Source organism: Eleutherodactylus coqui, chromosome 2 (genome assembly GCF_035609145.1).
Source record: "Eleutherodactylus coqui strain aEleCoq1 chromosome 2, aEleCoq1.hap1, whole genome shotgun sequence".
In the NCBI taxonomy this organism is placed as follows: Eukaryota; Metazoa; Chordata; class Amphibia; order Anura; family Eleutherodactylidae; genus Eleutherodactylus; species Eleutherodactylus coqui.
The window spans coordinates 85636351-85663914 of NC_089838.1; the positions used below are offsets into that span (position 1 = coordinate 85636351).

The 27564-nt window shown below is 40.6% G+C and overlaps 1 protein-coding gene across 1 annotated transcript in view; it reads left to right on the forward strand.

The window, feature by feature from the left end:
* The first annotated feature begins 2201 nt into the window (after positions 1-2201).
* The window catches only part of CPLX2 (complexin 2), a 69024-nt gene continuing 43661 nt past the window's right edge, over positions 2202-27564 (forward strand). The window contains exons 1-2 of the mRNA XM_066591182.1: positions 2202-2388; positions 26538-26636. Coding sequence (XP_066447279.1) covers positions 26606-26636 — 31 coding nt within the window. The 5' untranslated portion in view covers positions 2202-2388; positions 26538-26605. The remainder of the gene's footprint in view (positions 2389-26537; positions 26637-27564) is intronic.

A 27564-nucleotide genomic window follows, 5' to 3' on the forward strand; every position in this document is an offset into this window, starting at 1 on the left:
ATAGCTACGTACCTATAAATCAAAACTGGCCAGTATTATGTGCCACATATCTGTCTCACCTAGGTACTTAGTGCGCTACGAGGACTGTTGATGTACTGTATGGGTGCATGTTTTGTTGTATGTGTACTCTGTGGATGTGCAAATAAGTGAGATGGAATAAAACCTCCACAGCGCCAACTATTGGAAGTCAGCATTCCTTCAAGCCAAAGTTAGACTCTTTATAGAAGCTTTGTAACAATTACTGGGAATTAAAAGCAAAGCCAGACTCCATGAATGCTGCCTTCCAATAGGTGGCACTGTGGAGGTATTATTCCATCTGCTTTATTTGCATATTACCTAGAGAGGCATAAATGGCCTTTTGAGTCTCCTCACTCACCGTCTAGGTGCTCTCCCTAAGGAGAAGAGATAGTGTTTCTGACCTCTGTGGATGTGACATAGGAGCATGCAGGTCAGGAATATACACAGCTGAAGAGAACACATGCCTTATAATACACATGCTGCAAAACCCGAATTCCATATTTTTTAAACCACTTAGTGACCACCAACTATAAATTTACATTACTGTTTGCTGGGCTCTGTGCAGCAGCAATGTAAATTCATGCTCTTCACTCTACAGGTGATCGCCCAGAGTGAGTTTAACCCTTTCCAATCCACTGTCTGACGTGATTGAAGGCTATACAACTTCCGATGTCGGAAGACATCCTGCAGGGTATTCTTACTGTATATTACTGGCTGCTCTGTTGTCGGGGGCCTCTCCAGCATGTCCAGTACCATAGTACTGGCTCTAGCCAGCGGGTGGCGCCATTGTATAATGGCAAAAAGATAAAAAACCCTAGGAAACCCTGAATCTAAAATTGGATTGCAAAGGGTTAACACCTGAAACAGGCTGTTAATAACAGCCTGTTATTTGGGTACCAATCTTTGAGACCTTATTGATTCAGGTCCCGATAACGTCATGAAAGTGGCAGCCACTCCTAGCGCTGGCAGTGGCATCCTGCAAAAAAGGAGCTCTCCAATAGCTATATTGATGGAAAAACCAAAAACGATCTGGCAGTCATAACATTTGGCGGTAGAAAATATATTTTTTTCTAAGATCTAAAAGTAGTGCATTCAAAAAACGATATACATTAGTTATTGTCGTAATTGTATTAACCCACAGAATATCATAGATATCATTATATTTCTGCCGTAGTGTGTATGCTGTAGAAACAAGAAACCCATTTCACTCACTTCTTAAAGTTTTGTAACACATTGTATGGTGCATTAAATAGTAATAATAAAAATACAACCCGCAAAAATAAGCCTTTAGACAGCTATGCTGATAATCAAAGTTATCCTTTTTAGAAAGGGGGAGAAGAAAATAACAAAAAAAGGCTGCGTCATTAAAGGCTTAATAATACAGCATATATTAATCATAATTACCCTAATTTACATAGAACCCAGCACTTAATATCACTTGATACTGCGTTCTGTACCCATTGGGGCTCACAATCTACATTCACCTACCTGTATGTTTGTGGGGTGTGGGAAGAAACCCACACAGACTTTATGCAGATGTTGCCCTTAGATCTGAACCCAGGTGCCCAGCACTGTAAGGCAGTATATATATATATATATATATATATATATATATGGCAGAGGCCAAGTGATGTGTGTATTGTGCATATGATTGGTAGAATATACAGGTAAGCATACCTGGACTGCTCCAGATTTTTTCCATGTGCTGCCTACCAGGATTACCTCAGGTGACTGGTGCAGCGAGTCTGTGTGCAACATGCATAATAACTAACAACCTGCAAAATATGGATCCTTGAAATCCCTAGAAGACAGAACAGCAGCAGAGCATTGTGCCTATAAATCTAAGGTACGCTGGTGACAAGTGCTGGGCATCTGTGGCAATGCCTGCACTGGCAGCACTAGTCTGACATGTGTATGACTAATTCATGAACTTTTCTGCAGAAGGACGAGGATTCTCTTGTCTTTGTAGCCGGCCAGTGATTAATATTGCACTGCCCAATGAAGCAAAGATGACAGAAATAATGAAGTATCTCATTAGGATCCTTACAAGAAGGTCAAATATGGGTTGGGTTCCGGGGGACACTGCCTTTGGAGCTTTTTATCAAAATGCAAGGTCATCCCTCCCCCACCCGAAGCATTGCCCACCCCCCATTTGTGTGTTTCATGCAGAAGGAGGCGCCTTCTGTGCAATAGTCACTGTTGATGTTTTGTGAAGGCGGCTGGAGGCAGCTGATCACTATCAATCAATGCGGAGCACAGACTAGTAATAGGGAGGAGGGAGCGACTCTCCCAGTCATCGGGCTCATTACAATCACACTCTGCAGCAGTCAGGACACGACTGGATTTCACAGGGAATCACGGCAGATCCAGGTTAGTGATCTACAGATGGATTTTACTATAGCTTGACTCTTTATGCAACATTGTATCACAGTGTGTTGTGCTAGCAGAGTGGTTTATTTACACTTTGAATTGCTTTACAATGGGTTTTGTTGTGTTACGGTAAGAGAACAATAGCTTTTTAATGGGTTAAGACAGGATAACTTTCTGTGCTGTCACAATCTAGCTAAAATTTGCTCCATCTGTACCTGGAGACCTATAGAGTAGAGTCCTCCTCACTGGAGTGAATGGAGCAGAGTAGTGCTGAACGGACAGCTCCCCGATCATCAATGGGAAGGGATCTTGCCTGCAAGAACATGATTATTGTGCTTCTCTTACTGAGAGCAGGAACATTTTCATCAATGGGAACCAACTAAGTTCACTCACACCTGCTAGTGCTGCCTTGTGTGAGGTCACTCCTGTGTGCTAGGAGAACTCATTAAGTTATGGCAACTCTGTAGAATTACCTGCAGCCCTATAGAAAACGTCACATACCATATTAATCATGATGGGATGCATCAAATTACAGTTTATAGATGTGCAGAAGTAGCAGAGTGGGTATACCTGCCTATCATACAGCTGTAATTGCCTTATTGAAAGACTCTGTATTTAAGACTTATGCACAAATACTGTTATATGATCCCTGCTAGGAAAACTTGAAATCCCTCTATACTGCAACAGGGTATTCAACTGCTGAACAAACACCCCTCTGTGTGTACTAATGTATACCTTCCAATACTCAATGTGCCGATTCTCCAACAAGACAACATGCTCACCTGCAATACCTATAGTACTTCTGTGTAGTGTGAGCGAGAGGTGACTGTCTTGTCCAGTAACAGCGTATCTTATTTCCTGGATGCTTTCTCCATGTACATGCAAGCTGATGCTTAGGCTGTTTTTTTATGTTATACAGTGCTGTGCAAAAGTTTTAGGCAGGTGTAGAAAATGCAGTCAAGTAAGAATGCTTTCAAGAATTAGAAGTGTTAATGGTTTATTTTATTAATTAGCAAAATGCTGTATGAGTGAACACAGGAGACATGTCAATTAAATTAGTATTTGGTGTGATCGCCCTTTGATTTCAAAACAGCATTGCTTCTTCTAGGTACACTTGCACACAGAGGCTGGATAGGCGGATTTTAGCCTGGGGGGCAAGCACATAGCACTGGCCTGTGATTAGAGGCCCATCCTTAATGTGGAAACACACAGTGCGCACAAAGCTAAACCATGCCCACCTGCTGCTGCCAATGGCTGCAAAAAATTATTGCCAATATTGTGCAGTCATTGGCTTCTGTGGGTGGGCACAATTGGTAGTGTACAGCCATAACATAAATACAGCACAAGAACCAAGCTCAGTACATAGATACAGTACCAGAACTAACCCTTTGTATGCACATACAATACCAGAAGTAAGCTTAATACTTAATAAGCATTAATACAGCACCAGAACCATGAACAATATTCCTTCTCTATATTGAAAGTTTAGACAAGGGTATGAAGAATGCATTTTTGTGTTTATGATACAGATGAATATCCTGGACCAACCTTGTTTCCCCTTACCTGAAATCACAACATCATAGAGGTGCATCCTAATCACAGTGATCATGTAGTGGTAGATACCAGTTCCACACAAGTAATCTGCAGACCCTGTATATGACTACAGTACAGCTATGTTTAGTGACTCACTGGTGACATCCTCTCTGGAAATCATTGTTCCCAACTTTTTTATCTAGCCCAGACCGCCATAAAAATCTCTTCCAGCCACGACTTGTGTCCGCTAAGTTTGCAACACAGATATCTTTGGGTATTTACTTTTCCAGCATTAACCTCTTCTAAACCTGCAGTAAGCCTACTGCTACCCCATTTGTGTGCCTGTTACTGCCCTATCTGCCCCTATGACTGTAGAGATGATGATATTGAACCACACAGTAGAAGTGCCATTTTCTGTACCCTAAACATTATTAGTGTTGCTTTTTATGCTTAAATAGTAATATTTTCCCATATGTGCTCTCACACAGTAATAATACCCCTTTGTGCTCCATATAGTAACAATTCCCACTGTTGTGTCTCTTACAAGTGTCTTGTTAAATATTTAAGTGCTCCTTAATTGCCCACTTAGTGGTAATACTGCCCCTAGATTCTACCTTTATGGCAACAGTGCCCCCAATGGACTCCTGAGTGGTAACAGTGCTCCAAGCGAGCACTTAGTAGTAATAGTGCCCCAAATGCTCCATCAGTGGTAATAGTGTCCCCAAGTTTTCACTTTGTGGTAATAGTGTCCCAAAATGTCACATTAATAATATATATAGAACCCTTTTAACACTAATTGTCCTCACATGTGTCATCTTAATAGTAATATTGTCCCCAAGTGTCCCCTTAGTGGTAACAGGGCTGTCTGCTTTAATAGAATTTATAGTACTCCCAAAATAATAGCAGTGTCCCCTTAGTGGTATTAGAGCTCGCTCCCCCCACTCCTCCACCCAAGTACCAGTTAGTGGTAATAGTGCCTCAGGTAGTAATTATGCTGCTAGTGCTCAATTGTTATTCTTTTTTTTTTAAGAAGAAGATACTTATCTAAATTTTAGGAGCGCACAGACCTCTTCTGGCTCTGCAGCCTACAGAAGAACAGAGGGACAGAGGCTGGAACTGTTAGCAGTGGATGAGAAGTAAGTCAGGATGCCGGTTACAGTCAGTAGAGAAAAGACAGATGGCCCCAAAAATCTGCTGAGGGTCAAGCCTGGGGGGGCTTATGACCCCCTGCCCCAGCCTGCCCCTGCTTGTTCTCAAGGGAAGTTGTTCCAAACATCTTGGACAACTTATTACAGATCTTCTGTGGATGCGGCCTTGCTCAAATCCTTTTGTCTCTTCATGTAATCCCAGACAGACTCAATGATGGTGAGGTAGGGCTCTGTGGGGGCCGTACCATCACTTTCAGGACTCTTTATGCTGAAGAGCTTTGTTAATGACATTGGCTGTATGTTTAGGGTTCTCAGATGCCTTACATTTTTGAAAAAAAACTGAGCCTTAAAACACACCTGAGTTTTTAACAGTTTTTTAAATAAAAACACCAGGTTCTCCTTACCCACTTGTTTGCTGCTGTTTGCACCCTGTTTCATGTCTGTAAATTCTGATTTTCAGGTGTTCCCAATTTTCTGTTGCTCTGCTGTTTGCATTCCACTTTCAGGGAGAGGATGAGTAGCAAGCCTATCATTCTGCCAGTAGTTCATTTTCCAGTACTTCCTTTCCTCTTTTTCCATGTTGCATTGTACTGTCTCTGGTCCAATCAGCAGGGAGGCAGTATCTGAGTGCCCACCCCTCTACTTTCCCAGGGCAATCAGGCATTTAAAGACATTCTGGCTAAATGATTAGTAAACGCACCATAATGTGTGTGCAATGTGTGCCCACACACTGTAACAGCAGGACAGGCAGAGACTATGCAGATCATTATCACAGATCTGTCAGCATGCAGCCTGGGAGTGTGCAGGAGCCGACTGTGAAGATAGCCCATCCCCCTGTTACTATGGAAATGTCTCTGTGTGCTTGTTACAATGGAAGCTCTATACCTAACAACAGACAGTGGATTGCAGCATGTTCTATTTTTGTGCGGTCTCCGCATGGACGGCTTCCATTGAAGTCAATGAAAGCCGTCTGACCTGCAGCCCATCTGCAATTGACATTGATGGCACTGGAAAAACAAATATAAAAAAAAATTGAACTGCGCATAACTGTCGGTGAGCGTCCGTGGTCATTCACAATACAGAAAGCAAAGGTACGCTGGGTTGATAGAGCCGGATTCTGCTGTGGGCTCCCGCATGCAGAATCCAGATCGCCCGTGTGCAGGCGACCTTATGTTATAGAGCAGTGGTCCCCCAACCTTTTGTGTCTTGTGAGCCACAGTCATATTTGAGTCATGTATGGCATCCATGTTCAAACTGAGGGGAAACATATTAGATATGGAGAAGCAGGAAATCACAAATGTACTAATGTGCTGATACATATTTTAGTGAGAGGTCTAGCCCTCGTCTTGTACAATCCAAGTTGGCACTATTCAATGATTAGGATTAGAGATGAGCGAGTACCGTATACTCACTAAAGGCAATTGCTTGAGCGAGCATTGCCTTTAGCGAGTACCTGCCCGCTCGAGATGAAAGGTTCGGGTGCCGGCGCGGGGGAGCGGTGAGTAGTGGCAGTCAGCAGGAGGGAGCGGGGGGGGGGGGGGGGCAGAGGGAGAGAGAGATCTCCCCTCCATTCCGCCCCGCTTTTCCCCGCAGCTCCCTGCCCGCCACCGGCACCCGAACCTTTTGTCTCGAGCGGGCAGGTACTCGCTAAAGGCAATGCTTGCTCGAGTAATTGCCCTTAGCGAGTATACTTGCTCATCTCTAATTAGGATATCTCTGAATATGGTCATAACTCAGGATTCCTATGATGAGTCATACAGCAGGATGGCATGAACTACATGGGACTCCCGAACCACTAGTTGGGGACCACTATCATAGGTCAACATGCCTGTCTAAACACGGACCAGGCAGACCGCAGGCGCTGCAGTGCAGGATCACTGGGGGAGATGATGAGTACTGCTGCTTTAATTATTTTAAAAGATTTGAATTCTTTTTTTTTTTAAATCGTCTCACACCCAGACAACCCCTTTAAACCATAGTCATGCTTTTCATCAAACGTTGCATTTTGGAGTGAAAATATATGATGCGTAAGCTGGAATCATTTGTTTAGCACAATGCATAGAGCATGCATTCAGCTCCAAAGCCCCATACATTCTGCATATCCACAGAGCGCTGACTGCACGGTTTCTGATGATGTTTGTGTCTAACATCTGTCTGGTTTTGCTTTATACTAGAAGCTCAACAGAAAGCGACTGAAGTGTCTGTACAAACAATACTGAATCGGCTGTTTTCTGATGTATTGGAACACAAATATTGACATAGTGAGTGAGATGGAGCAAGGGGTGAAGGCAACTTGTGTTATACTTGTTTTTGCAGTAGCTGATTATTATTACTAGTATTATTGTTATAGATTTAGGTATTTTAGCATGTTAATATATGTGGCTAAACATTAGACAGAAGTAGGTTGATGGTTGGGCAACTGTTGAAAAATGATGTTTTTGGTCCCATTTTCAAGTTATTTAACCCCTTAGTGATCAAGCATTTGCTTCCTTTTAAAAAATCGTAACTCCTTTATTTATCTATTGACATCTCTGTATGAAAGCTTGTTTTTTGCGGGATGAGTTGTCTTTTTCAACGGGACTATTTAATATACCATATAATGGACTGAAAAACTTTAAAAAAGTTCTACGTGGAGTAAAATGGGAAAAAAAATCAAATTCCGCCATCTTTCGGTGCGTCTTTCTACGGCGCACAAACTGCAACAAACATATGTAGTTTTTTTTTTTTGCTCTATTACTTGCATTTTTTTTCAAAGACATTTCATTTTTAAAAAATTAGTTTCTGCCGCCATCTTCTGCACGCAATAGCTTTTTAATTTTTCCATCCACATAGTTGAGCAAAGGCTCATTTCTTTTGGGGTGTCCTGTAGTTTGCGTTCATACCATTTTGGAATACATATAACTTTTTGATCACTTTTCATTGCATTATTTCTGGGAGACAGAATTATCAAAAGAGCACATTTCTGGCGTTCTTAATTGTTTTTTCAGACAACGTTCACCGCACAGGGTAAATAATGCATTACTTTGATAGATCGGACTTTTGCGGATGCAGCGATGCCAAACATGTGCTTTTGTTTTATGATTTTGATTCTTTTATTTAGTCTAACCAATGACCTGTAAAAACACAGTTCATTAATTACAACTTGCTGGTGGATGATCTGTAGTGTTTACACCACATGGAAACATACCCTATATGTTACATAAACCTACCCTTATAGTGCTCAGTCAGCCCGCGGTATGTAACAGTGATTATGGAACAGTTGGGCAATCACTTTTGGTATTCTTTTTATTTAGCAAGGTTAATGGCGGGCCTACTGGATTAATTGTATAGGCATATTTATAAAAAGTATAATACAACAACACTTGGATTACATTATTCTCCATAATTGGAAAATCTTACATGGCAGAAAAAAACAAATATCATATTTGAATTCAGCGCACTAAAGTTACTATAAGCCTCAAAATTATGTTGCACAGTGTTATTATTTCATCAATCCACCCATATACATTTTAAGGCCCCCATATTCATTAGATGAAAGTTTTTCTAACTCGATGATGTTGATAGGACCAGATGATTCTTGCACATGTATGGGGTGGGGATGGGGTGGGTTGGCTCAACTTTCCCCCAACATCAAACTCCTCGAATTTCATAACCCAATCCATTTGTCCGATAAGTTACCACCAGAGTTGTCTGGCAGTGGCTTTCCCCACTGTCCCTATCTAACACATATGAACGAGCAGCCAAACTGACCATTCGCATGTATGGGGGATTCAGGAGGACGTATGCAACATGTCAGAAGATAAGTAACACTGGAATTCTATAATAATTGTTCTTATGATTAATATGATTATTATTTATATAATTATTATAGGAATTTTGAAGGGACATTTAAAATGTGCTTCTGGGCAGCACAGCTAAAATGTCCTGCTGTAAGCAGCGATGTATTCCTCCAGCCACACTGCTGGGCAATTCCCAGCAGCGGGGTGGGTAAGGGGGGGAAAGTGGGGGTGTGTGCTCTACCTCTCTCCCCAAAGGATTTCCCTATAGCGGGGAGAGATAGGGGGTGGGGTTACAGGGCTTCCCCAAGAGTGTGGGAGGAGGAGGTGGGGCCAGAGGAATCCACCCTCTAGCCCTGCCCCCTCTATCTTTGCTATGGGTAATCCCTGTTATAAGCCATATAGCTCTGCACCCTCTCTCTAGCCCCACCCACTCTCTATGCGCTATGGGGATATTCCTCAGGGATCTCTAGAGCAGAGAGAGAGAGAGAGAACGAGGCTATGGATTAATCCCCAACAGGAGGGACAGAGCACGGGGCTATGGGTTAATCCCTCATAGCAGGGAGAAAGAGGGGGCTATGGGGGATTAACCCATAGCCAGGAGACACAGAGTGGGGCTATGGGTTAATCCTCTATAGCCCCACTCTCTCCCTGCTATCGGGAAATCTCAAAGCCCTGCAGGGCTTCTTCTCTTTCTCATCTTGGAGCATGTGTGCTTTTTTAAGTGCAGTTGCCTGTTAGCGCTTTTTTCGTGCAGTATAGGCACTATTTTTTTGCCCACCTATACTGCGCTAAAACAGCGCTCATGTGAATGAGGCCTAATAGTTGTATGTAGTGCATGGACTCGTCTGGAAGTATGGTATCTCTATTTTCTATTTATTAACTTATGAGTGTAAATAGTCATTTTACTGTTTTCAAAGAAATCCATAGATAAGAACATGGACAGACTCTAAATGTTCTAATCATTAATAATTCATAGAATTTGGCATGGTATTAAATATATTAGCAAATATAAATCTCTATGATCCTTCTGGTATTCCTTAATCTTTAGATTGCCTATATTAACTGGCCCTGTGATACAGAAGGTACGACCTTTCCTTATTGATGCAGATATTAAAGTGTTTTGTTGAAGCCTGTGTCTATCAGCAGGAAAGGAGAGACTTGGTATTTCATGTATACTACAATGCTTATCATTAAAGGGCAAGCAGTTCTGAAGGATGCAATACATTTGCTTATACACAAAAACTGTGTTTTTGTCAGTTGACAAAATATTGTGTATTATACCCAAAGAAACTCAAATAAGCTTAAGTAGAAATATACTCCAAAGTGCTCAGACATTTTGTGCTAAAACACAGCTTAAATGTTTCTCTAGAGAAAATAGCTTTTGATTATTTATGTATTTATTATATATCTTGCTAATCCCCATCCAGTAAGATCTGCCTCCTCAAAGACTTTGACACAATGCATATTGCTCCATCTGGGGCAGACTTTACATTTGGGTCCACTGGGGAAGATTAGTGACATCATGAGACCTTATGTAGTTATATCACTTTTCTCAACAAAATGTAAAAACGATATTTAATGTGCCATAAAAAAAAAATGAAAACATAGAAAATTGATGGCAGGAAAGGACCACATGGTCCATGTAGTCTGCACTTATTTCCTTTTTATGCCTCTCTTAGGATCGATCTATGCTTATCTCAGGCAGGTTAAAATTCATTTACTGTTGATTTTCCAAACATCTCTGCTGGAGATGAGCGAGCATACTTGCCAAGGACAATTACTCGAGCGAGCATTGTCCTTAGCGAGTACCTGCCCGCTCGGAAGAAAAGATTCGGGTGCCGGTGGGGGGCCGGGAACGGCTGGGTAGAGCAGGGGGGAATGGAGGGGAGATACCTCTCTCCCTCTCTCCCCCCCTCGCTCCCCCCTGCTCACTCCCACAACTCACCGCTCACCCGCGACGACACCCGAATCTTTTCTTCCGAGCGGGCAGGTACTCGCTAAGGACAATACTCGCTCGACAATACTATGCCTGCTGAGCTTTATTTATACCTTTAACATTCTTAGAGACCTTATTCATGGGGTGGAATTATGCCTCAGGACACTGCCAAATCCAGAGCTGCACCATTCCACACCAAAATTCGCAGGTCTAATTGTGGATTTTGATACAGAATTGCAGGCAGTTTTTAAGCCATTTCAAAATCCGCATTTAGCAATTTGTTTGACTGTACACCATCCATACAGCAGAATGATTCCTCCTCTGACCTCTTTCATTGATGAGTTGTTTGCATCCACAGGATCCCCTTTCACTAGATATTTTTCCTTGATTACACCTTTATTAGTACACTTTTGACACTGTTTCATGAGAAAACCCCACAATGTTTGTTGTTTTTGAATATTGGCCCCGGCTAGCACCAATGACCATGCCTAGTTAAAGGTTGCTCAGATCGCCCAATTATCCATTGTAATGTAGATTCACATGGAAACAAATCCAAAGAAAACATACTTACTTGATTTCATCCTGCACACCAGGGTCATTTGTCTAATTTCCATACAGAGCAGCTCCAGTCCATGAAAGGGCAGATGTCTGTAACAAAGTGGCCATTCAGTATGTGCACGATATGGCCCAGTTGGGTTAGACTCATCTCCATCTGTATTAATTTAAGTAGAGCTCCCCTTCTTTACAGGCAACACAATATTGGGAGACAAGCTTAGGGAAAAAACAGCCTTAGGACAGGGGCAAAGACGGGCATCAGTTTTGGAATGCTGGCTTGGTGATACAACCCGAATTTTCGAGGGTTCCATTCTCTACTGTTTGATAAATAAGTAGTGTAATTGGCATTAATGTTCATAATTGCAATGTTACTGCAAAACTGTTGCTCTAATGAAAACTTGATTTCTCTTGTTGGCTTGCGTGATATCCACAATAGATTATAGCTGTTTCTAGATCTGGTATTTCTGCTATTCAGAGCTTTTTCTTTTTTGCTCTGACTGCTAACAATGCATTCTTAGTAATGTTGAAGACATGTTGACTTTTTACTGGAAACAGATATGTCCCAATAGCTTCCCTAGTTATGCCTTAAAGCTTAGGTCAGCTATGAAGAATGCATTTGTACATTTCCCCCAATAGAGAACAGCATTATCTTAAAATACTTGTACATAACTGTTGAACGTGACAGTTAGTTTCATAATGCCTTTCATTAAAAATGTTCCATCTGTCAGTTCCTTTTGTTCTCATATAGTCCTTGACAGTGTATGATAGATTGATAAGACATTGCAGCCAGAATAGAACAACACACCTGCAACATTCCTGCTTCTGGAGCTTCAGGCCTGAAATTTACTGACATGTGTTGTCTGTACTGCTTCAGTGGTTGACCATACAAAGCCTGAATTATCTCAGAAAATCATCTTTCGGATGTGAAAATTACATCTGTTTCTAACCTACGTTCAAGGAGCTTTTGTAATATTGCCCCCATCTACTATGCATCATTTATGGTCATGTTGTGTACTTATTTCGCAAAGGGTTTTTGGCTAGCTTGGGCAACAAGGCCCAGGTGCAACTACTAGCTCTGCACACCCTATGGCTAAGCCCTTGGAAGGGACATCTTTTATCTTGTAGAGGCAAACATAAAGTCTAAGTTTGTCAAAGTTAGAATATAGCAGATAGATGCATTTGAGGGTACAAGAGTAAATGCAGATCCTATCTTGGGTGTAAGCTGAGAAAAAGGCATCCTATAGCAATAATCAATACGGGCCTCCTGGGCTAGGTTTATGCCGCCACACCAACTCGCTTCATGGAAAAGAAGAGACCTGTTTACTATTTGCCATACATTACCTCAGAGACAAAAAGTCTGCGTTTTTGAAAAAGAAATTAAAATGTAACCTTTATTTATCACATATAAAAAAATATACAAATAAAGAGAAAAAAGCATAGGGAAGGGGAAGAGAAAGATGGAACCTGCTCAGGCCCTAATAAGCCTTAGGTCTATCCCTACCAACCATTGGGCAGCTTCCCCTAGAAGGGTAACCCCAGATAGGAACATGGCCCTAATCACCCTATTACACCCTAATCATAAAGGCAAGGTAAAATACAGCTAAGAGTGCAATGTCTCCAACAGAATTAATTGACAAATTACAGATAAATTTCTCTTTAATGATATCCAAAAAGGAAGGTCTTCAAGTGTTCATTTTTACATATGAGTTACTGTTTTTGAAGTAGTCCAAAAAATTGACTGACACATTTTTATTTATATTTTGGCCTACTTTATTGTAGAGCTGTCATGTGAGTTACTGTTTGGACTATTCAAGGACCTTCCTTTTTGGATATCACTGGATAAAACTTTATTTGCCATTTGACAATTTATCCTGGTGTATTCTTAGTTTCTGTTTCACTCCTCACCTTTTGCTTAGGGTATATTAGGGTGATTATGGTCAAGTTCCTGCTCAGGGTTGCCTTTTATAGGGTGGGTGTCCCATTGTTGCTAGGGATTAACCTAGGGTGTGTTAGAGCGTGACCAAATTCCATCTTTCTTCCCTCTCCTTTTTCACTGCAAGTTCAGTGAATGGGGCTGAACTTGCAGTAGCTTTCCTGACCACTACAGGAGTTCTGACAAATAGCTGTAGATAGGTAATCAATGATATATTCCCGGAAAAGCTTTTTAAAGATTGGCCACAGTACTTTTGTATTTCCATGGTCAGCTGCAAATATTGCTAATTGTCAATTGAAGATGTTCGACATCATTTCGAAGTCTGCCATATAAATCTTTCCAAATGCAGTGATGTAGAATATATGGTGTCTACGCTGTTCTAATGTTTTTGGTAACCTTTAAATGCCAAATGTAAACTGAATTGTCGCTGAAAGAGAATATGGGTTACACAGATCTAGTTCAGTGTCTGGTATCTGGGGAAGTGACACAGTTTGTAGAAAATGCTTATCTAGCACAACTTTGTTTTATAGATATTTACTTATTCAATCTCCCAGTGGACCTCTCCTTGCATCACATAACCCAGCACTGGCAGTTACCCTCTCTCTATCCTCAAGCACTTCCTTCATTTGTTTAAGAAAATCAATAAACCTGGATTAGTTGCCAGAACTTATTTGATGAATGAGATACTGGCTAAGACTTCTGAAGTGTAAAAGTAATTGGATGACATCACAATGCCACACAACATTTGATTTTTCAGTTATACTTGCAATGTTTTCATTGTCAACTACAGTCTTGGCTTAAATTGTCATGAACATTTCAAACAACTTGTACTTATGTAATAGCCAATGTGATAATTAGCAAAAGTGCTATTTACTTTATTTACCTAAAATTGCATTTCTGTGCTGAAAAATCACTAACGTAATGGTTACTAAGGGCCTCCCTTCCATTTTACTGTCCACTGCCTGTTGCGATGTGATACTCATCTCTAGTAACAGAGACAGCAAGACAGAACAGGAATTCACGGCCATACATAGAACTCATGGGGCCCCATAGCAAAACTCAAAAATTGTCCCAACACCTCACCCCAACCCCCTCTCCCCTCTCCCCCCCCCAAAAAAAAATTATAAAATATAGCATACCTACTCTGGTATACACTTAAATAATACAGTCATCACATAACAGTCAGGTATCAGCTATGCATAGTGATAGTGATTGCAGTGCAGATACCTCCAGTGATCACAGGTGATGTCTTCTATAATTGGTGTCACTAGTTTTTTATTTTTCTTTCTTTATCTGGGCCTGGACTGCCTTAAAAACTTTTTCCAGCTATGATTAATTTCTGCACACTCTTTCCATTTTGCCGCTACCAATGTGCCCCTCATTGTCCCCTCAAAGAAATAGTGTCTTTTATGGGGATCCACAATGTAAAAGTGCTTCATCTATGGTTCCACAAAGTAATAATGCCCCCTCTGTGGCCCTCCAAAGTAATATTGTACCCACTTTGGCACCACAAAGTAATGATAGCCCCTCTGTGTCTCAAAAATAATAGTGTTTCCTCTATGCTCCTGAAAATTATAGTGCCCTTTTTGTGTCGCTCAAGATTATAGCACCTGCTATGTCTCCCCATCTAGAGATGAGCTAACCTACTCGGTTCGGATGTTTTTGAACTCTAGCACCGCTTTTTCCGAGTAACTCACTACTCGGACAAAAAGACTCGGGGGGCGCTGGGGGGTGGCGTGGTGGAGCGGGGGGTAGCAGTGGGGAACAGGGGGGAGCTCTCTCTCCCCCCCCCCCCACTCCCCTATGCAACCCCCCACTCACCCCCGGCACCCCCCGAATCTTTTCGTCCGAGTAGTGAGTTACTCGGAAAAAGCGGTGCTCGAGTTCAAAAACACCCGAACAGAGTAGATTCGCTCATCTCTATCCCCATCCCTTCTCCAAAAGTCTGGGCAGCAGCATAACTCTCTTTGTAGCTCAAAGTTTTTCCACTTCAAATGCTGCTTTGCTCAATTCAAAGTCTAACTCATGCTGCTCTTTGACAGTAGTACATTGAAATAAGGAAAGACACAGAGCAGAGTTGACCTCTGCACTTAGTCAAGCAGTGTCCGGATCAGCAGGGCAGTTAGTTACAAGGAGACTTGTTCTGCTGGCCAGACTTTCAGGGAAGGCCAAGCCTGTGATTATTTACTGTGTTATACTAAAATCACATCTACACTGTTCTGTCCTCCTATACAGTCCTCAGTAATGTTTTCATATTTTTGTGTGTGTATTATAGAAAGTTATGGAACAAAATCTGCAGTTTTCTCTGTGCACAGAGAACACACTACAGCAGTCAGGCTCCTCCCAACTGTTTAGGGAGAACTGAAAATCAGATATACAGTCTTTAAGGGAAAAGGGTGATGAATGCAAGATATGAGTCATAAAATATCCAGAAATGGTGTTATTCCTCATGTATACATATGGCAGATCATCCTGAAAAGTTAGGTACATTTTCAAGAGAGCAAGTCAGATTGAACATACTACCTAGTGTGAAGAACTGAGCAGATTGATGTGTGGTTTTATTGAGAAAGACTCAGTATAATTTGTATTTTAGCATTTAAATCCCTGCTCACTGTGAGTTTAGGAGTCATAGTGAGCAGGGATTTAAGAGTGTTTGACAGCTATATCTGCACTTATACATGGGGTGACTGTTAATATGGGGTATATTGATGCTATGCCTGAGTCGTAAAATGCTGTTTCATTGTGTCCAGCCAAAGCTAAAGATGCATTTAAAAAATACATCAAATGAAAATTTCCCTCACCGCAGAGACATGGAAGGCAACAGGGAAGCACAGAATAAGTGTGAGATTTATTGTCATGTGTAGCATTGTGTCTTAATTATCTGGATGTTTCTTGAGTTCAGCACATTGATTCTTGGATTAAGGGCTTTTAATTGACTAGGGAGCTGAGAACAGTAATAGATACACAGAACCAATAAAGACTATTTTCAAACAATACATTACTTGTGATATCATACAAAAATGTCACAAAGTGTTTTTCTATATCACATAATAAATGCTTTCTCAATAATGTGCCAAAAATAATCTGGGCATTTTTATATTAATTGGTGCAATTTCACAGCATTGTATTCTTTACAAACTTGTATAGTATTCTGCGATACAAAATGATTTATATTTCTCAGAGTGATATTGACAAGGTCTTAAAATAGAAGTAGCCAATGGACTCTTAGTAGAATTGAATAAATGCGGACATGCTTCAAACACTGTTTAATGCTTAAAATGAGAAGAAATGGGAAAAAAATAGGAGGTGAACTCACCTGGTATGGGGGGCCACTAGACGACAGGCTCCCACACCACTTGTCTAGGTGTGCCTTCAATAAGAAACTGTTACATGTATCCAGCGGCGTAACTTGAAGCTCCTGGGCCCCAATGCAAAATCTGTAACAGGGCCCCAAATTATAATGCTTTATTCCCAGTACTGGGCTCCCTATTTGGAGAAGAGAGGCCTTATGGGCCCTTTAAGGGTGCAACCGTATCCTCTGTATCCCCTATAGTTACACCCCTGCATGCATCTAATCCCTGTATTGTTCAGGAAGTTCAGCGAGTGAACCTGAAAGCAGGTTACTTGCTTGAAATAAAACTACAATGTTCAGTGGATCTCCCTGATTTTCCAAGTTAGCCTTGCAAGAAGGTTCCCCAGGGAGATGCTGGAAGAAGTTTCCTTTTAAGACCTTTATTCCATGCATATATCAGTTATAAACATAATGGATGAGACTCAAGTTTCAGGACGCATTTCGAAGGCCAGCACCTTCTTTTTCAAGTACAATAAATGAAACGTATTGTTGAACTTGAGTCTCATTCATTATGTTTATTACTAATATGTGTATGGAATCAGAGGCGTAACTTGAAGATTCGGGGCCCCAATGCAAAGTCTGTAACAGGGCCCCCAACTATAATGCTTTATTCATACTACTAAGCTCAATATATGGAGAAGAGGTCTTATGGGCCCCTCTAAGGCTCCTGGGCCCGGGTGCAACCGCATCCCCTGCCTCTCCTATAGTTACGCCCCTGTATGGAATAAAGGTCTTAAAAGAAACTTCTTCCAGCATCTCACTGGGGATTGTTTTTGCAAAGCTAACTTGGATAATTGAGGAGATTCACTAGACATTGTGGTCTCCTCTCAAGTAACCTGTTTTAATCAAACTCAGCTACTGGCAGCCGTTGCAGAGCAGGAATTATTTCTATATTTTATTTATCTTGATGTTTTAGTGTCCCTGGCAGTGACCTATAGTGTTTCTGCATATGTAAAACTGTTAATATAGTAGTATCTTATTATAATGAAACATCACTAATTGACTAATTATCATGATGTCAGTAGTTATTATAAATGGAATGAAATCTATATTTTACACATTTTTTTAGAAGTGAGTCATGAAATTACACATTTACATTTGTTCATTTTGTAAGCGTAATGTTTTATTAAACAGAGCTGAGAAAAATTGTTTATTCGAATGCAAACATAAAATGTTAGTATAATATTCAATTTCTCGCTGATTGTTGAAGGCAGATGGTTAATGGGATTTAAAATCAAATTCCATCCCAACTACGGTAAATGCTTTTTACATGATCTAATGACTGGGCAAGAACATTCCTATCAATGTTCTTCTGTTCAGTCACTGGGTCATGTGAACCTGCGGCCGACCACCCAATGAACGAGCAAACACTCATTCTTTGGGTGCTTGCATCTTTTATGTAGCACAAAAACCTATTGTTGATGGCGGTACGTCTTCCAGTGTTCGGGGTATTTACTGCCAGGAATGTTAAAGTTCTAAGGGGAATGAATGATTTTATGATGGATAGTTCCTTCCCTGATAAAGTCAGAATCTACCCGTGTGAAGGTCTGGCTGAAGTGCACTGATCTCATTGATTGGCTTCTGTCAATGCAAAAAGACACTTACATTTGGGGAACTAAACTAAACTAAACACTTTAGACATGATCCATGAAAGTCGGAAGGACAGATGGAGTAATCGGTAGTATGGGTTAGAAGACAGGCCAACAATCAAAATTAGATAAGAGCTAAGGTCCAAACATTTGACATAGAATATAAAGTGGAGGCTCTGACCAGTGGTCAACACAAAGACCGTAGGAGTCCATGGTAGATGTAAAATCGTTCTGAAGGAAAGTGCAGATTAGTAGTCATCCAAGTCCTAGTTACTTAATGACCAATAATTGACAGGCAGACCTGAAACATCCAGAAACATCCACTGGCCTGTTGCAGCCATGGTCACTCAGCAGCTCCACATTTTGTGATGATTATATTAATAAAGATTATGCCCCCCTGCCCTTCAAATCCATGGGTTCTAGAAGGACCTCTGTTCTGCTAACCCATAGCCCTAGCTCTGGCACCACTCTGAGTTCCTAGACCAAAACACCATCTCAAGACTACTTCATTCTCTTTATTAGCCACTTTAATCTTGATTTAATCAGTGTACTTGTAGAACAAGGTCTTTAGAGCACATGAAACTCAATCCTATAGAAGGGTGAACAAGGGAGAGAGTCAGGCGTATCTGATAGTAACCTCTGTAGCTAACCTGGGATTTAAAGCCAAATTCCATCCCAAATAAAAGGCCTTTTACACAGTCCAGTGATCAGGCAAGAACATTCCTAACAATGTTCTTTCATCCTTAAGCTGGCAGCTTCACTTGCCTACTTTTGGCAAAATTAGAAATTGTGAAATATTTTTTGAAAAATTCTTGATAACCTGAATAGACAACAGAGACATTCAAAATATTTTGTCACATATACAAATATGTGTGAGTACTAGGCAATCCATGATGGGATGTTACACCTTGTTGTAAGATATGCCTGTGCTAGTTTCATGTGCCAATGGGCTTTCAAAGAACGTGGCCCCTAATGCAGCTTTTTCTGTAGTTGAATCCCTGTAACATGCTTACTTATTCAGCATTTTGAAAGAGTGAGAAAAAGTTATCTATGTATTAACACACAAATTTTCGGACATTAATATTTTGAAAATTGTGGCGTTCTATCAAAATGCCGTATTTGGTCCATGAGCCACACAAAAATAAGTGGGGAAGTTGGGGCTTTAAAGTCATGTGAAATGCAGCTCATTACTAAATTTACATTCTCTAACTAAAAAAAAAGTCAGAAAATATAATGACAGGTCCAACTTGGTGTTATTATTCCTCTATAACAGATGCACTCCATTTGTGTATCTATTATATACTGTCCTGGAAGAGAGCTAGATGCACAAGATGTACCACTAGTAATAAATCTTGCCCACTCTATCTACTTATTGTATGTGTCATAGGCAACATCCGCGTACACACACAAGAAAAGACTGCTTAATAGTAAAACATTAAGACAAGCTCCAAAAGTTTTTAAGTTACCTCATCAAATCTAATGAGAGCGTAGGCTTCATTTCCTAAATAAATCTGGAAATACAGGGTAGAAAAGTAGCCCTATCCTGGCACCACATTCTTATGAAAGCTGTCTAAAAAATTGGTTGCCCATAACAACAAATTATAGCACAGTTTTAATTTACCTCAGTAGTCTAAGAAATGAAAGCTGTACCAACAAGTACCTCTACTAATTGTTCCAGTGAAATAGAAACATTTCACATAGTATAATCAGTGACTTCCATCATAAGAAGGTTGATATTCTCTACCTTTAAATCCATGACAGAATTAGACAGTACTTGATCATACAAGTTACAATAATATTTAGCACATTCCTCCATTATCTCTTAGTCATTTTCACATATTTCTGGATTTTGATTGAAAATTGCTCAGGGTGGGCCACGGAGCGAGGCTCCGATCCGAACACAACACTCTTTGGAGGAGGCCTTGACCCTTTCATGTTACCTTAGCAGTATAAGAAATGAAAGCTGTGCTGTGATTGGTTCCTACAGGCAACAAGGACAGATTTTCTTTTAGACAGCTTTCATAAATGTGCCCCATGGTCTTCTTCCTGCGACACTAAATAGTCATTGTGTAAGGCTATGTGCGAATTAGATCAATTAAGGAAATGCCAGAGGCTTTCACCAACGAATACTCAGGTAAAAAACCATCAGCTAAATGTTGTATTCAGAGCTTGGTTCAGAAATGGCGTCAAATCGGGTCTGTGGCAAACTTGAAAAAACCAAGGCCTCTGTCGCTTCAAACATCTGAAGTCATCCGTGACATTGAAAGCACTTGACAAAGCTAAATGCATAAATTACTGTACATGGTTGCTGACTTTTGGACTTATCACTGTACTTTATGATGGATGAAGCATGGTTTCATTTATCATATCAGGTGAATTCACAGAATACGAGGTGCTGGTCTACTGAAAATCCCCACCTGACTCATGAAACACACCTTCACAACCAGAAAATTTGGCGTTTGGTGTTCAGTGTCTCGAACATGAATTGTGGGCCTAATTTTCTTTGAATCACCTAGGAATACTGGACATGTTTGAACAGTTTTACGACCAACTAACGTCAGAAGAAAGAATGTACTGCTTGTTCCAACAAGATGGGGCAACATGCCACACCTCCGGCAACAAACTTGCATAAACTGTTTATGGAAGAGAAAATTATGAGCAAGGGGTTATGGCCACCATATCACCTGGACGTGTCCACATGCGATTATTATCTATGGGGAAATTTAAAGCAGAAAGCGTACACCAATAATCGATATACCGTAGATCAACTCAAGGAAAATAAATATCAAGAAACACTATCCACAACATCACCATTGAAGAGCTGCAGGCAGTATCGGCCAACATGCTCCGACATGCCCAGAGGTACAAGGATTTGAACGTGTGGGTAAATCAATAATTCTTTGGAAAAAAAAACAATCTACTTGCTCTTTTTCCTGTAACAATTCAGAGTTCAGTTTTAATACAGGGCGGACCACTGAAAAGTAGCCTACCTCAGACAAAACTGTCTGAGGTCGACTACTTTTCCATGGCCCACCCTGTATTAAAACTGAACTTTGAATCTCTACCTTGAATAGAAATACCACTTTTATTTATGAAATATGCTTTCTGTGAGGGATGTCATGGCCATTTTGTTGAACTTTTGCTTCAGTACTGTTGCCGTTTTTATTAAAAAGGCATCAGAAACCTTCTATGCGTCATCTTGGTGTGACACAGTCAGGGCTTATTCAGACATCCCTATATCTGTATAGGTTCTGCCCCCATCCCGCCCCTCCCATTACAAATAGTGACAAGGGGCTCATTGTACTGCTCCCGACCCGTCCCACCTCCTTCCACTGCAGAGAGGGACAGCGTATATCGGCCAGGCATGAAAACCCGGCCGATATACGGACCTCTGAATAAGCCCTTATGGTACGTGAAGCCCAGATTGTCTTATATGATGTAATTGTTATAATGTTATTACTATCAATTACTACTATGCATGTGTGTGTGTGAAGGACACTATGTACTGATTGAATTAAAAAAGTAGTTCTCCTGAGAAATGTGTGAATAGCGATCTGACAATACTGAGACACGATGATAATTATATTGCTAATGGCAATGCTAAAATAATAAGCACATCTACAATAATAAAATACGTCCATTGCAACTAAATGTAAAATGTGCCCATTAAAATTCCCGCAACAGAATTGCTTTGAAGCAGGTAATTTATTTGCTAAGCATTGCTAAAAAGTTTTGGGATTTCTGGATATTCATAAAGATAAATTAGGTAAAAGGAATTTTATATGGGGAAAGAGTATGGAATCTTGATAATATGAAACTACCTTAGAAATGCAAAGCCTGATCACAAATGAGTGAGTGGTTCCCATTAATGGGTTGCAAGTCTGTGACAAAAATGACCATACAGCACTGATTAATCCATGCCGTAAATGAACAGAAGATAATCTCCTTTGCTTGGTTTTAGCTGTGATGCCTTCCATCGTCACGTCCAATAATTATGGTAATTGGGAATGTTTTGAAGCCTGAGAACTGTTAGATGGTATTCTTAGAGCGTTGTAAATCACTATACATATACCGACTTTATAGTTGTTGCCACGTGATAGAATAGGATTACCAAGGTTATTTACATCAAATACATGACACATCTACATTTTGTAACCTTGCTACAATGTAATCTCCAAGACATATTATAAATCTCATAAACATAAATAAGTTAGAATAAATTAACTTTAAATGATCATTAAATAGATAGATATGTACAAACAAGAGATTACTGATTAAAGGGTTATTCCCACTTCTGGTACATGCACCTGTCATGAGTTGTGGTCCCTACTGCCCCCCACCTCGGCTGTATGTGGTGGCCAGCAGTTGCAGAACAGCCGAGCGCGCTGTGCTACACTGTTTGCGTAACGCCTACAGAAGTGAATAGAAGTTACTGAAGAAGTGTAGCACAGAGAGTTAGGCCTCCCTCACACAGGGCGTTTGCAGAAACGCAGCGTTTTTCAACGCTGCGTTACTGCAGATTCCGCCCCGTTTCAGCAGCGCTGGCATACTTTATGCCAGCGTTTTGGCTGCGTTTTCAGCTCGGCTGAAAACGCAGCCAAGAATGCTGAAAAGAAAAAAAAAGCAATACTCACCTAGCCGCTGCAGTCCGGGTCGGGGCCGCTGGTCTCTGCCACTAATCCGGGCTTCCTCGGCACTCCCTAGTCTATTGCCGGAGGCCAGGTTTGAGAACCCCGCCTCTGGCAATAGAGTGCTATGATTGGTTGTCGGTGCTTGCTCGATGCCCAATCACAGCCCTTCATTGACTGTCTCAGCCAATCAGCACTTGCCGGCGCTGATTGGCTGAGACAGTCAATGAAGGGCTGTGATTGGGCATCGAGCGTGCCGACAACCAATCACAGCACTCTATTGCCAGAGGCGGGGTTCTTAAACCTGGCCTACGGCAATAGACTTGTCAGTGCAGAGGAAGCCCGGATCAGCGGCAGAGACCAGCAGCCGCGACCTGGACTGCAGCGGCTAGGTGAGTATTATTTTCTTTTTTTTCTCTAGTCAGCTGGGACTGATTTTCAGGGCAGGGCTTCTATTACAAGCCCTCACCCCGAAAATCGGCAAGCGGTTAACGCTGCCAAAAACGCAGCACCAAGTGTTGCCGCGTTTTCAGGCAGTGCTAAAACCGCTGCCAATTCATTTCAATGGGCGACGCAGGGCTGAAAACGCCCCAAAATAGAACTTGCATCGCTGTCAAAGCGCAGTCTTGGAAGGCGCTGCTTTTTCAGCCCTGTGTGAGCAGCCCCATTGAAATGAATGGGAGTGTTGTACAGCGTTTAGCGCTGGGCTGAAAAGGCAGCGCTAAACGCTGTATAAAACGCCCTGTGTGAGGGAGGCCTTACATTATGCTGTTTCCAGAACTCCCATTCACTTCAATTGGATCCTAGCTTTGGTAAAAAGAGTTTTTTTTAGTTGTGTGTGCGGTACATTCTGTATCAAGACCCAACTCAAAAAATATGAGGAAGTTGAGAAGACTAGACTTTACTGAGAGTTTTAGAAAAAGTTTAAACATCTACACTTATTGATTTCACTTTTTTTATTTAAGTCTGCCAATGTTAATTTCACACCTCTGAATATGTAATTGCCCCCTTTAAAGTTTTAAACTTTCAAATCGCATATGTGTATGCAGACACTACATGGCCTCTCTGAATGAGAGGAGCAATGTGGTTGTAGACCTGCAGGTAAGAATGAGAAAAAGCATCTAAGAGATCTTTTTTAAAGTGTATGCCTTTAGCAACAATAATCTTTAGAAAACACTATTTCATATAAATTAGACTTTCTCGTACCCGTTGAAGAACTCTTGCCGACTCTTCTTAAGAGAACTTCTTTATTTCAGACATATTAGTGGGTCTTGTCCGTCACAGCTTCTCAATCAGGTTGAAGTTTAGACTTTCAATAAATCAAGAACTTTGATATTGTATCACTTCTGCCATTCACGAATACTGAAGAATTCTGGTTATGAAGCAAATAGATATGGACAATTATGATTCAGCCTTTCTACTGTTGCTCAGAATTTCCTTCAAACTGTCTAGGTCCTGACCAGCACCCCATCACTCTAGCACCACCATTTTAGTATGAATGCAGCAAAAACACAAATCAGCATTACCAGCAAATGAATTAAATGTATAGGTGTGAATAAGCCATGATTGTGAAAAAACAATGCAAGCAAAACAGATGGTGAAAGCACTAATACACATTCAATATCGGAATACAAAAGGCATAACTGTTAAATATACTAGCTGCATAAAAATGCAACGTTCTTAAAAATGCAACGTTCTTAGAGCAGATTTTGATCAAAATATGTGGGCCCATCCACTACGTCCAGGTGACCATTAGTTTTAGATGGGTTGCTAACTCTAACAGGCACTTCTCTTTGGGCATAAGCAGGATACAAGGCTATATAGTTTAATTAAGGGGCCAGGGAAAGATTGGTAAATGGAAAGCTCAAGAAAAAAGGGACACATCCATTTCTCGATAAACAAAAAACATCCATTGAGGCTTATATCTAAAGAAGAATGTCCGTTGGAGTAAGGTATTATCTCAGTTGTTAGCACTGCTCCCTTGCAGCACTGGAGTTCTATGGTTAAATCTGACCACGGGCAACATCTAGATGGGGTTCACATGTTCTCTTTGTGTTTATTATTGTTGTTCTTGTCCTCCTCTTGAGCAGAACATACACGTGTTGTGGCTCAGTTGTTAGCTTTGCAGTGCTGGAGGTGTAGGTTCAAATCTGTCCAAGGGCAACATTGGATGGGGTTCTTATGTTATGTGTTTATATGTCTTTCTCTGGAGAAGAACAGACAAGTGTAGGGGCTTGGTTAACACTGCTGCTTTGCAGTGCTGAAATTCTAGGTCTAAATAGGTCCAAGGACAATATTTTGATGGGGATTTTATATTCTCTTTGTGTTTATTCATCCTTGAGAGCAGAAAAGACAGTTGTGGTGGCTCAGTTGTTAGCACGGCCGTCTTGCAGTGCTGAAATTGTAGGTTCAAATCTGACTAAGTATAACATCTCGATGGAGTTGTTCAAAGTCCATGCTGATACTGTCCTTGATGGGATTTCAAGTTATAACAAAAAAGCCACATTCTTAGAAACTCACGTGCCCGTTTTTTCCCCATAAATTCAATGGATTTCTAATTGACTGTTCTGATTCCCAATTGTTTTTTATTTTTTTTTAATTGAGTCAGGTACTCCTAACCCAAAAATGTCTATAATTACTCAACACTACTTATGCATCATTGAAATCATCCATCCCCTTATGACACTGTCAATACTGATTACACAGTGTCAGATTGTGTGGAGACATACCCCATTGACACTTGGAATAGTAACATTCGTTGTCAATCAATGCAAACATTTCTAGGAAGAATAACCAAGAAATGGCACAATAGCCCCAAGAAAAGATGCATTGTTATTTTACAGGGAAAACCAATATTTACTAAAACAGATGGGTCAGGAGAGTCGGCAACTTTATTTATTACTATTTATCTAGTTATTACTACTGATGTAGTGCAGCTAGTTATTTAGTTAATGGGGCAGTTATAGCATATGATACTTTGCCATGTGTATACTAAGGCTACTGTCGTCTAATTGTTTTTTTACATCGTACGACAAACATGTAACAGGGAATATGTAGAAGGGGGCAAATACTTTTCGCTTCCTGATACTCATCCTATACACAAACCTTTTATCTTTCTACTCCCAGTGCTGTGTAGCTGCTTTTCTGAGTCTATAATAGCTGTTTGTAAAAATAATCCAGGGCCTATTTTTGCCAGAAAAAGTGTCAAGTTCTTCTTTGCTCAATTGCATGTAATTAAGAAGTCTCTGCTGCAGTGAGATACAAACATAGAATACTAATCTAAATATACAGGAACCCCCAATGGAAAACTGTTAGAAAATGTCAGCAAAAGTGTAAGCAGAGTTCCTTCTACTTCAGATTTTGCCCATTCCTTAGGATGAAAATGTTTTATCACAGTTGTAATTATCTATATACATGTTTTACAGTGCAGAGAAATCTGGGGACCTACATGCGTCCTGATCCAGGGGGCCAGTTTATATTCATATAGGGATATGAATGAGAAGAAGTTTAAGAGTTAACTCTTATGCAATTACTGTCAACATTAAGAGACAAATTACAGGCATCATTGGTAGTGATGGATAGTCCATGTACTGTATGTTCTATATAGTGGTGTAATAAATATCAGTCGTCCATTATGTCTTATCAACCCCTTGGCATATTACACATTTCTTTATATTCTCTGTCTCTGTCTTGCAGCGTCTCCTTACATTTGTGCTGGATGAGAATACCTCTTTGACCAGCAGGGTAGAACTCATCAGAGGACCATGGATTTTGTGATGAAACAAGCTTTAGGGGGTAAGTGATCTTTCCTAAAACCTTAGTCCATCTGCTTCTAATTAACTGATTATGCTAGGATTAGTATAGTCTCTCACAAGTTTAAGGGCAGCTGTTAAAATAAGGCATGAGGCTTTATTCACACGAGCGTTTTCATGCAGCTATGTAGACTCGTTTTCCAGCCCGGACGAAAAGCAACTATGCCGAGCATCTAGGAGTAAATCAGAATAAAGGCGTTGCCTGAATAAGGCTGAGTTCCCACCTATAAGTTGTGGCTGGCCATTGTTTTCATGCTCCAGCTAGACACAACTGATGCTGTTTTGGTGCACTTTTTATATTGGTGCGACATCCATAGCCAGACATAGTCAGACAGAAAAACTCATGCTATGTTGTTCTGTCGGGTGTAGTTAAGTATTCAACATCAAATCTGCTGGATATCATGAACTGTCCCATAGAAAATTATGGGATCAGTGCTGGCAACAGGTTTCTCTTCAGCATTATACTACAATGCCAGAGGGAAAAAATAGTGAGAGAGCCAGACATATGAGAACCTGGCCTAAGACATCACCTTTGTATACAGTCAGGAGACAACTAAATACACCCTCTTTGAATTCTATAGTTTTACATATCAGGACCTAGTGAAAAATCAATTAGGTTAATACAACCTGAGATGAAAAACTACACATAACAAATTACAATGTGTCATTATTTAACAAAAACTATCCCAAAATGTATAAGTAGTGTGTGAAAAATAAAGTACACGCTTAATGCTTCTATAGGAATTAATGGCCTTGATTAATTGATATTAGCAAGTGTGACTACCTCTATAAAAGGCAGAAGTCTTGGTAGTTTGCTGTTATGGAGTATTCAGGCATGTGTTAACTAAATGTCAAGGAGGAAAGACATTAGCAATGATCTTAAAGAAGCAATTGTTACGGCCTTTCAATTT